Source organism: Myotis davidii, unplaced genomic scaffold (assembly GCF_000327345.1).
Source record: "Myotis davidii unplaced genomic scaffold, ASM32734v1 scaffold370, whole genome shotgun sequence".
NCBI classification, from domain to species: domain Eukaryota; kingdom Metazoa; phylum Chordata; class Mammalia; order Chiroptera; family Vespertilionidae; genus Myotis; species Myotis davidii.
In genome coordinates this window covers 17,585,895-17,597,836 of record NW_006288615.1, presented here as the reverse complement: position 1 = coordinate 17,597,836, position 11,942 = coordinate 17,585,895, and the positions used below count along the sequence as shown (strand labels likewise).

Here is an 11,942-nt window from a genome sequence, read left to right as displayed (position 1 = left end):
TGATTTGCAGATATTGTACCATCCTTGCATCCCTGGGATAAATCCTACTTGGTCATGGTGTATGATCTTTCTGATGTACTGCTGGATCCGATTTGCTAAGATTTTGTTGAGGATACACCTGACATCTTTAAAACACTTTTTTTTTTTTTTAGGTCTTCCTAATAATCTTCTTTTTCCTTTTGTGATTTTTCTAAACAGAAATGTTCCTAGTATAGATTTATTTTAAGCAAACTCCAGTTAACCACTGTTGGGGGTAGCATGGATAAGAGAGATAAGGGAAACTAGATACAGCCTAAAACCTAAATGTTTGGCATCCGATATTAATTGAAGATAATTTAGAAGTTAGTTTTAGTATAATCACTTTATAAATAACAGTAATATAAGATAATAAGATGAAAATCAGTTTATAAAAACCCAATTTACACCATAAGTGAAGTCTTGTGTAAAATGAGGTGTATATCTGTTGTGATTTGCTATAAGGTTACCAAGATGTTGAAGTCCAACAAGAAAAAAAAGTAATGGTAATAGTATATTGTTACTTTATTTTTATTGGAGTGTAAATTGCTTGATACAGAATCATAAAAGTAAAAGCTTGGTGTTTATAATGCGTATCAGAAAATAAGATTGTTATATAACCTCCAAAATAGTATGTAACTTGAACTTTACTTTTTTTAAGAGAGAGGAAAGGAGAGGGGAAGAGAATTAGAAACATCAGTGATGAAAGAGATCATTGATCGGCTGCCTCTTGCACACCCCACACTGGGGATCAAGCCTGCAACCCTAGCATGTGCCCTGAACGGGAATCAAACTGTGACCTCCTGGTCCATAGGTTGATGCTCAACCACTGAGCCACACCAGCTGGGCTGTATATAAATTTTATATATCATAGACATATGGTAACCTCCCACATATACTGTTCTCTAACTTGCTGTTTAACCGTTTGGCTGCTAACGTATTTTTTCGGACATATGCCAAAACTGCGGCACTAATTGCGTGTGTATGGAAAAAAATGTAAAACACTTTTTATACAAATTCTAGTGTTTTGGAGCAGCATTATTACGCTCTCCGCAGTCTTGGAAAAAAAAACAACAGAAGCGCTATCGCGCTCTTCGCATTTTTGGAGTAACAAGAAGAGCGCGATAGTGCTCCTTAGCAGTCAAACGGTTAAACTTTAAACTTCTGAAGATCATTGGAGCTATCTTGTTTAATGCAGTTATTCCACTGTATGGATATACCATAAGTTACTCTACCAGTGCCCTATTATTTAGGTTGTTCCAATATTTTCCATTACAAACAACATGCAGTGCATGTTCTTATACATGTGCTATGCTTAGATGTGGGAATACAGTAGGCCCTTGAACAAAAGCAGGGGTTAGGGGTATCAACTACCCGCACATAATAAAATCCACATATAACCTAAGTCAGTCCTTTAAGTATGCAAATTCCCAACTGTGGATTAAAAATACAGTTGACCTTTGTAATGTGCATGTTCACTTGAACACAGAAATTTTAAATCTACATATAGGAGGACCACACAGTTCACTCGCATGTTATTCAAAGGAATACCTATAGTTTAAAGGCCTCAGAGACTTAGTCTGACCTCATTCCTACAGTGACAATATTCTGTTTACAACAGTTAAAAGTATTAACGTGAACCAAGGCTACAGAAGCTTGATACTGTACCAATCTGGAATAAGCTTTATGCAAACAGGAGCATAAGAAACTTCTCCAACCATCCACAGCTAGAAATGTGAATTATCTTAAAAGTACAATAAGTTGAATGCTTAGGCTTGTGCACAAGACTTTCTTTGTTTATTCCTTTAGTCTTACTTCTCTCCAACCTTACCATTCAGGGCTCTACAGCAGGGTTTCCCAACCTCAACAATATTGACACCTTGGGGCAGGCCATTGATCGTTGTGCAGGCTGACCTGTGTATTGTGACCTGGTTAACAGCATCCCTGGCTTCTACCCACTGATGCCAGGAGCACTACCCCCATCTCCAGTTGTAACAACCAAACATGTCTCCAGACATTGCCACATCTGCAAGGCAAAATTACCCTTGATTGAGAACCACTGCTACATGGGATTGAATATTCTTCCACTGTAAGCACTATTTTTTGTTATGTAATGTGGACATAGTACAAAATTCAAAATCAGTCAGAACATTTGATGAGAAGTATGCTGCCCTCCTTTCCACCTTCCCAATTCACTTCTCTAGAGACAGTTACTTTTTTTTTTCTTTTCTTTTTAAACACATTTCATTGATTCTCCACAGAGAGGAAGGGAGAGAGACAGAGAGTCAGAAACATCGATGAGAGAGAAACATCGATCAGCTGCCTCCTGCACACTCCCCACTGGGGTTGCGCCCGCAACCCAGGCACATGCCCTTGACCGGAATCGAACCTGGGACCCTTCAGTCCGCAGGCCGACACTCTATCCACTGAGCCAAACCGGCCTCAGCTAGAGACAGTTACTTTTACCAGCATCTTTTCCCCCCTCAGAGTTATCAGTCTGCAAACACTCATAATTTTAATACAAACGATGATATACTATATTCAGTACTCAGAATCTCCCAATTAAATTTAACTCATTTTAATTACTACATATTAGAACACTTCAACTCTAAACACCTTCATTCTAATAGTATTCCGTAGTTTTACATTCCATAGTTTGAGCTCCCTGTGTTTAACCCAATCCTATATTAATGGACATTTGGGTTGTTTTCTATCTTCTCTTAGGAGCAATGCTGTAGTGAATATTCGTGTCTAGGCCCCATTCATGTGGGAGTATATATGCAAGATAGTGATGGAATCTCTGAGTGTAGGGTATGTATGGCGCTTCACATTTTGGTAGATTTTGCACACATTTGAGACAATAGAGAAATCTGAATATGGACTCTAATGTTAGATGACATGGAATTTTGTTAATTTTCATAGTTGTGATAGTAGTGTGATTGTGTAGATTCAAAAATGTCTTTATTCCTCGGAATCACATGTTTTAAGTATTTAGGATCAGAGTCATGACCTCTACAAATTACATTCAAATGGTCCAGAAAAAAAGAATGTTTGTGTAGGTGGGATATATATACACATCCATCCATACATATATGCATAAACATATCTACAGACACACAGAAAGCAAGCAAATGTGACAATATTTTTTAAATTACTGAATGTAGGTGGAAGATATAGAGAGGTGTTCACTGTATGATTCAGCTTTTCTGCATGTTTCTAAAATAAAAATTGGAAAGAAAAGATATTGCATATATAAAACAACTATGAAAAAGGAACAATCAATGAATAAGAGCTCTTAGAAATTTAAAATGATTTTTCTAATTCATACAGCAGAAATGTAGGGTATAAAGTTGAAGAAATGTCCGAGATCAAAAAGAGAAATTATGAGAGAGGAGATAAATTAATGTGGGAAGTCTGGTAACCAGCTTATTTTCATTTTAGAGTGGAAAAGCAAAGAAAGACATTTTCAAAGAATGGGAGGATAATTCCTTAGAAATGGGGAAATGAATCTTCAAATTAGAAGCGCTCACTGAAGATTGAGCAAGATTAAATCATCACTAACATCCACTGAGTGCTTACTATCCGCTAAGCACTTGCATCAGTCATCACAGTTTTCACAATAACCCTATGGTGCACATGGTCTGATCAAGTGAGGTTATTTCTCCCAAGGTCACATAGTAAGTGGCAGAGCTAAGATTTTACCCCAAACAGTATAATTGACTTGCATGTTTTTTAAAAATATATTTTTATTTATTTCAGAGAGAAACATCAGTGATGAAAGAGAATCACTGATTGGCTGCCTCCTGCATGCCCCACACTCATACTCCAGCCTGGAACCCGAGCCCACAATCCCGGTATATGCCCTGACCAGAATCAAACAATGACCTCTTGGTCCATAAGTCGACACTCAACCACTGAGCCATGCCAGCCGGCCTCACTTGCCGGCCTCAATTTTCCACTCTAAACCACTACACCACTTACCTAAAAGGATCACATGTAGACTAAATAAGTTTCAAAACACTGAGCATAAAATAAAGATCCTAAGTGTTTTCAGAGGTGAAAACCTTTGAGAGGAGAGGGAATTAAAATAGCATTAGATTTCTCAGCCATACTTCATGCTAAAAGACAATAAAACAATGTCTTCAAAGCTGTGATGGAAAATTATTTTGAATCTAGAATACAATAGCCAAATTATCAGTCAAGTTTGAGAGCAAAACAAAGGTGGTTTTAGAAATCTAAGAAACCAGAAAACTTACTTCACACACTTTCTGATGAAGTTATGTGTAGATCTATTTTAGCAGCATGAAGGTGAAATCAAAGAGCATGTAAGATGTAGATCATGTAAAACTGATCTGATTCCAATTATAAAAAAATGTGAACATGGCAACTTAATTACATGTCCAAGAAAGGAATTGGTCCAAATTAGAATAGAAAATTAACTCCAGAAAAAAAAAAAAGAGTGTACAAGAAAGTACACAAGTCAGAGTCCATACAATAATAAAGCACAGTTGGCATGACTGAGCAGTAACCAGAAACAAAAACAGTTCAAATGACTGAGTCTGGAGTCAGACTGGGAAAAGGTGGGATGGGAGACGTGTTTTTCATTGTAAACCTTGTTATAACTGCATGTTTTTTAAAACTGTGTGTTACTTTGAAATAAAGTTTTGCTTAAATAATATATTGTTCAGCAACCGAAACTCCATATAATTGTCAGATAAAATACAATTGTAAACCAAGGAAATTTTTAAAATAAGTTTATCTGAAGCAGACAAGTGGCACCTCTATACAGCAAGATTGCTCAGCCTGACTGACTTACACAAGCAGAATTCGCCAAAAGAAAAGACAGTGAAGAGCTTTCTTAAAAAAAATAAAAAAGAGCAATACTCAATCCTTTTCTTTGGAAACTGATTCTCAAAGGAATCATAGTTTACTTGAACTTGATTTGGCTACCAAAAACAAACTGTCCCCATCTTTGACACCCTTGTTCTATAAATCAACTAAGTATAAAACCGAAGCTTTGAAAAATGTCCATGTCATAATTTGGGGGCTTTCCATTAACCCTGTGGAGAAATAGAATACAATAAAAAGTAATGCCATCTCTTATGAATATCTGAAGAGCTATTGTGCATAAGATGCTACACGAAGTGCCTTATAAATGTCCCGTAAAAATATTTTTTAAGATCTGCAGTGTTATTTTGTACACAGGCTGGAACAGGCATGAATCTTCTCTCCTACAATCTTTCTGGGCTTACCTATATCTTAAAATTGGAAGGTGTAGAGTTAGAGTTGGATTAGGTGATCTTTGAAGCTCTTTCCAGTTCTTCAACTGTATTCTCTTCCAACTTAATAAAAGGCCAGTTGGAAAATGTGCTTTGGTTAGACTCTCAGTTCACCTGGACAGTTCTTTAGATTTTTAATTAATAATTTTGGCAGGTGAATGTGTGTGGAAGTCTTGGGCGGTACAGTTTGTTTGCCTAGCTCTCTTGAATCCCCTTTGTGAAAGGCTGTGGGACCACCACAGCGAAGCTTGTTTGCTGTCTGCTACTAGAGCAGCTGCTGCTTTTCTTCCTTTATCCTTTATCAAGTAAAAGAAAATTCAGTGATGTTTGTGTGTGCTTCAGGAGAATGCTCTCCAGAGAGGTTATTCTCTGGGCTAAAGTGGATGGGTGAGCACAGAGGAGCTCAGCTCAATGGGAAGAGAGGTCGAGGCAGCATCTGCCCTCTTGATTGTTTCCACCGTTTCAGTCTTGAATATAGAATATAGAATGTGTTGAGTGAGAGGAAGCAGAAGTTAAGAAATGCACTACTGCTTAGTTTATCAGCCAGTTTGGGGAGTGAAGGTGGAATGTGGGAGGAGAGGAAGGGACATGCAGCTAGTTTTCTTTATTCATTATTAAATCTCTTGTTATTTCATAATCTCCACTTTGGAGATTCTTACTGCAGTGTATTTTGCATAACTGATAACTGACCAAGGAGTATTTTTTCATGCTGATAGGCAGGAAATATATCAAAATCACAAATATTTTCAAACGCTGACTTTAATGGTCAAACTTCTTTCTCTATGAACTGGTCTCATACAATCTTACAAAACCATCTATTTTTACTCAAACATACTAAGAATTAAATAGCAAACACAGAACCATAATCCAGTCAAAGAATAAACAAAGATGGACAAGTAGGAGAAGTTAACCAGGAATGTACCATCACTTCAAGAGGGAAAGAAAGAAAAAACAGTACAATCTATATCATTATAATAGAGAAATATGCTAATCAACCGGATGCCATAACGGGTCGACCGGAAAGGAGGAGGTTGCGTGCACAGCGTCGGGGGTGGGCAGCAGGGGCCTCCATGCCTGTGCTGTGGGAGGGCCTGATCAGCAGCAGCCGTGGCTGCTTCAAGGGCCGGAGAGGGAGGCAGGGCTGGACCGGCAACTGAAGGGTGGGTGGTGCCGCGTGATTTCAATTCGTGCGCTAGGCTCCTAGTCAGTAATACTACAGAAGGCTGGAAACAATCACAGAAGAAAAACAAGTGCAGAGTGAAGGCAAAAGAAAAAAAGAGACTGCACAGTAGACTGCAGTAAAGACAGGTAATATTGTCCATTCCTGCCCTTTTGCATGTGGTTTGTCTGGTCTGCTATCTTTTATTCTACATAGATATATGACTGGGCATGGTAAAAATAGGTACCTTCCCTTAGAAAGTCCAACAAATGGTATATGCATAAAAAAAAATCTGGATAAATATACGTCAACTTGTGAACAGTGATTACCTGGAGGGAGCTTTTTTTGGGGGCCCTCTACTTTCTGTATTATACATTTCAGTATTTTTAAAATATTTGTGTGTTTTTTAAGTCTTCCCCAAGGATATGTTTTTATAGATTCTAGAGAGAGAGGGAGAGAAAGAGAAACATTAACGTGAGAAACACTGATCTTTTGCCTCACATATGCGCTCTGACCAGGAATCGAACCTGTAACCTAGGTATGTGCTCCGACCGGGAATTGAACCCACAACCTTTTGGTGTAGGGGATGAAGTTCCAACCGACAGCCACCCAGCCATGGCAAAATGTTTTTAAAGAGCACATATTACAGACATGTGTAAACAGAAAAGAAAAACCAAAACATTTTAAAAATAATTCCAACAAGAAGAGTGAGAGCCTTTTCCTTTCTCTTCTTTTATAGGTGTATATTGAAGGTGCTTAAAAGAAACACATTTCCCTTTCTCTCACCTTCATCTTTGCAGAAAGTAAAGGAGATTAAACAGGTGCAATTTCCTGGGAACTTATATAATTAGAGTTCAGCATTTTTCTCAGTTCTCAGCATCCGGAGGTAGTCAGAATCTGTAACCCCCTCACTCCTGGCAGTGCTCCTATGGGATTTCAGTTTTTCTCTATGGGCAATCTTATGAGCATATCAGTCTCAGCTTTCCAATTAGCTTCTAAGAACAAAAATAGTATATCTCCTTGGAGCCTAGTATGGGCACTTAAGTTATTTATTGATTGGCTGATTGATCACTAGATTCTTTTGGAAACTTTCTGCCATTCTTCCTTACTCTGAATAGGTTCTTACCCCAGAAGTGTATAAGCAGGTGCTACTTTCCCAGGGATTACTGAGAATAGATGGCAGTAGCTAATGGTATACATTCTTATTTAAATTTCATGGGGCAAATGCACACTTCTGCTTTAATCCAACTTCCCGCAGAGCCAGTTCCAAGAGATGAGGTCAGGGAAGCCTTGTCCCTCAAGCCTGTACAGTTCCCAAGCCATCTCTGACTAAAGCAAGCAGTGTTTGGGACCATCCACCGCCTTTTCCCAATAACCTTCCCATACCTTCCCTCCCTTGATCCCTGCCAACCATTCCAGGTACGCAACTGCTCCAACAGTGACTAGGCTGTTGCTGCAGCATGATTTCTGCTTTACAATCTCCCATAATATATTTCAAGTCCAGGGGTTGAACCAGCTTAAAAAAAAAACCAAAACAAAAAAAAACACACAAAAAACGAGCCAGACTGGGCCTGAGAACAACTACTCCCTTGGGGCAATGTTAGCCCTGTCCGGTCCCATTCCACTCTGCTTACCATGACAGACTGCCAATTTAGATTAGGTCTATACATGGCTACAGGTCCCTGAAATCTTCAGAATTTCAATATAGGAGGGGCTCAGGTAGAGCAATCTTGTTAGAAGGGAGGGAGACTTAAAGTTTATTTGAGAAAATGTCATTAGATAAAAAATGGGAGGGGCATGAGGGTCACACAACTAAATCCCTCTGCCCTTATCAGGGGTCACTCTAGGCAACTACAAATCCAGGAAAGGGTACAAGCACACGGAGAAATCCACAACTGCCTTGCATATAGCATTATTTTTCCTAAAAAAAACATGGAGCATTTACACATTTTTTTCTAAGGACATCCCTAGATTACCAGTAAAATATCCATTATTGTCTGAAATGACTGGTATTGGAAATGACATTCTGCACGCAAGTTGGCTAAAAGAGTGCCCCAGAAACTTTTTGCTTGAACATTTAATAATTTGAAGCTAGGCCCTAACTTTAAGGGAGTCTACTCAGCTACAAAGAGAGGTCCCTGTTGTATGCACAGATGATATTTATGCAGAACTCCTAGTTCCTGGAAAGAATATTTGACTTAAAACATGTAAATAAATAAAAGTATTTCCTTATACTAAAATTTAACAAACTAGAGGGCAGTTTTGGAAATACTCTTCTCAAGCTGTAGAGTAAAATGCTAAGAAATGATCCTGAAATCAAATAAGAAAGCTACTTTTTCTGATTCAGATGGCAAAACTGATGCACAAGCTCAGGAATGGTGAATGAAGGCTAGACTAGAACCTGCTCTGTGCCCAGTAAAAAACACCACATTTTTTCAGTTAGTTTTACATGTTCATAAATAACTTTCTTCTATAGATATGTAAGCATCTTACTATGTTTTTTTAAATATATTTTATTGAGTTTTTACAGAGAGGAAGAGAGAGGGTTAGAGAGTTAGAAACATGAATGAGAGACAAACATTAATCAGCTGCCTCCTGCACACCCCCTACTGGGGATGTGCCCACAACCAAGGTACATGCCCTTGACCAGAATCAAACCTGGGACCTTTCAGGCCCACGCTCTATCCACTGCGCCAAACTGATTAGGGCTTACTATGTTTTTAAGAATCTTGCACTACAGGTAATCCTAATGAGTATTTAAAATTTAAACTTGCAAAACAAGTTACAAAATGTATTACAAAGCAAAATTTATTTTCAAAGGATTTAATGTCACATAATCCCCTAGAGCATTTAAAAATGTAAATGTGAATTACAAATTCAATACATACATTACAGAGACCGATATAATTTAAATATTATCACAAACTATATACAACTTTTAAAAAAGTTATATGGTATAAGTCTATAATAAAATATTACTAAGTAGAAGGAGAAAGGTAAGACTGACTTTTCAAAAATATAAGTATCAGAACTTATTTCTGATATATTTCTTTTATAAAAAAATAATACAAATATTCTTAAAAGATTCTAATAAGACATGCTCTTTTAAAAACCTAGGTAAAAGGCCTATAAAACAATGATTAATCATAATTAATAAACATTTTATCATTGAAGAATGAATTTTTGGACACAAAAAAATGAAGGTATTGAGAAGTTACCTTTATTTCTTGACCCCTGGTTTTGATAAATTATTCAACTTTTACTCAGGAAACTCAAGTACAAACTCTGAATAATGGAGGGAGTTCAAATCAGTGAGGTACCACAATATAATTAACTTTCATTTCACAGGTGGGAAGATGGGCAGACATGGAATCGTGAGTCACTAATGGTTACTCATCCAGATGAAAGCATAATGCCCTATAAGCCAAGGACCACAGCATATTAGCATTGCAAGAGGTCTCAGATTATCAGTGGGCTAGCCCTTTATCCTATTGGCCAGTATGCATATATCTCGTAAATTGGTGATTTAGGAGGACACATGCTGACAGCTTTTAATCCTTCTATAACAGCAGAAAGATATGGTATGAAAGAAACCAAATTAAGAATCTGTGGATGAACTATGCAAGTTACTACCTGCTTCATTTCTCACTCATCTGATACAGCCACGTCCTACGCTGACCTAATCGGGGATTCCACCATGGTGGTACCACCGGAGTCCTCACAGTTTCCTTTTCCTTGTCCTTTTAGTCGCAGGGGAATAAATTCTGCAATGGTTTTCCCCAGGTTGGCTGAACTAAATCATGTGAACATGCGTTCTGTTTCAGATGTTTGAAATTGGGCTTAATGCCTTCTGACCTTTCACTAGGGATTCTGGGTTTCTTTTTTCTGCACACTTCCTGAGATTCTGTGTCCTGCTAACTCTCAGGCTCCTTTGTTTACCATCTTCAAAAAATCTCTCCCTGAAATTGACCTGGGTTTGAAAAAGGTGGGCATTAGAGTAACCCGTAGGGGTATTTTTCATTCTCATCCCATACATCTTATTTACCTCAGTGGAAAACATTATTTCTCTTTATCTTTCAAGGTGACCCAAAAGCACCCAAAACTGGGTCACCAAAGAGTACAGCATGTGTCCTCTAACAAACTGCCAAAAAAATCATTCTCTCTCTTTTTTTTTAATACTCGCCCAAGAACAAGATTTTATTGATTTGAGAGAGGGAGGGAGGCAGTGAGGGAGAGAGAGACAGACACAGAGAGAGAAACATTGATGTGAGAGTGAAACATCAATCAGTTGCCTCCTGCACGGCAGACAGAATGGATCCCACAACCTGGATAAGTGTCCTGACAGGGAATCTAACCTGTGACCTTTTGGTGTACAGAACAAAGCTCCCACAGACTGAGCCACACCAGGGCCAAAATTCACTCTCTTTAAAAAGTAAAAATATCAGAACTATGTAGTCATTAAAAAGAATGAGCTAAGTGTTCTGAGATTTGATGTTTATGATTAATGGAAAAAAACAAGTTGCAACAGTAAGTCTGTGAATCCATTTAAAATATTTACAAATATTTGCCTGTAAAAGGCCTGGAATGACGCACACTGGGGTTGCATCTGCAGAGTGGGATTGTGGACTGCAGACAGAGTGAGGAAGGGGACCGCACTTTTTCCTTTACTCATTTCTGAATTGTCTGGATTTTTCACTGAGTGTATAACTAAATTAAATCGTTAAAAATTAATTAGAAAACACATTTACCAAGAATCCTTATCAGTCTTCATTGCATTTAAAGTCCAAGAAACTGTTACATTCTTGGTTTGACAGGTTCCATGGAGAGTTCAATTCCTTCACCAGATACTCCTTGCATATCAGTTCTTTGCTGGGCACCAGACTACCAAGATGAATGATACCTGGTCCATGACAGGATGGAATCTGCCCCAGAACGCAAGTAAGAGGAAAGGTGAATTTGCTACAAATGGGCACTGTCATCACTAGGGATGCATCAGCTCCCTCGCTTGACTCACAACTGGCCTTCTGCAGGCTGCATCTTTCAGCAGCGCAACTGGCAGACGTCATCCTCTCATTCTTAAAAGTCAAATGTAGGATTAAGTCTCCAGTTAATACAGCTAAGCGGGGGGTGTCCTTGGGAAATGAGAAGTCCCCTAAACATACCCAGAACAGATTTTGCAGCTGCACATAAATCCTGTCTTGTCTGGAGTCTCCGTTGAATAATGTTGTAGATTATGGGACTGCCGAGGGGCAGCTGGCGACTTGGAAGCCAATTTTACCTTCGAGTTGAATCCAGGGAAATAATTCGCAACGAAGTGGCAAACAATACAAAGTGCTAAGTTGAACGCTCGATTGTGCTTGATTTTTTCCTCCCAACTTCAGGTCTCCATGCACCCAAATGTTGATGCTAAAAATATTGGATGCCACGCTTACCTGATAGGCTTCTTCCATCCCACCTGGGCGCCGGGCTCAGCGCGAGCGCGCGAACCG

General features: G+C 38.6%; 1 protein-coding gene across 2 annotated transcripts in view; it reads right to left on the bottom strand.

The window, feature by feature from the left end:
• SLC25A12 (solute carrier family 25 (aspartate/glutamate carrier), member 12) overlaps positions 1–11,942 on the bottom strand; it is a 171,559-nt gene extending 159,617 nt beyond the window's left edge. Inside the window, exon 1 of one of the 2 annotated variants that reach the window (XM_015561985.1) lies at positions 11,886–11,942. In XM_015561985.1, coding sequence (XP_015417471.1) covers positions 11,886–11,903 — 18 coding nt within the window. In that variant the 5' untranslated portion in view covers positions 11,904–11,942. The remainder of the gene's footprint in view (positions 1–11,885) is intronic. The other variant, XM_006760630.2, reaches the window with a different exon arrangement.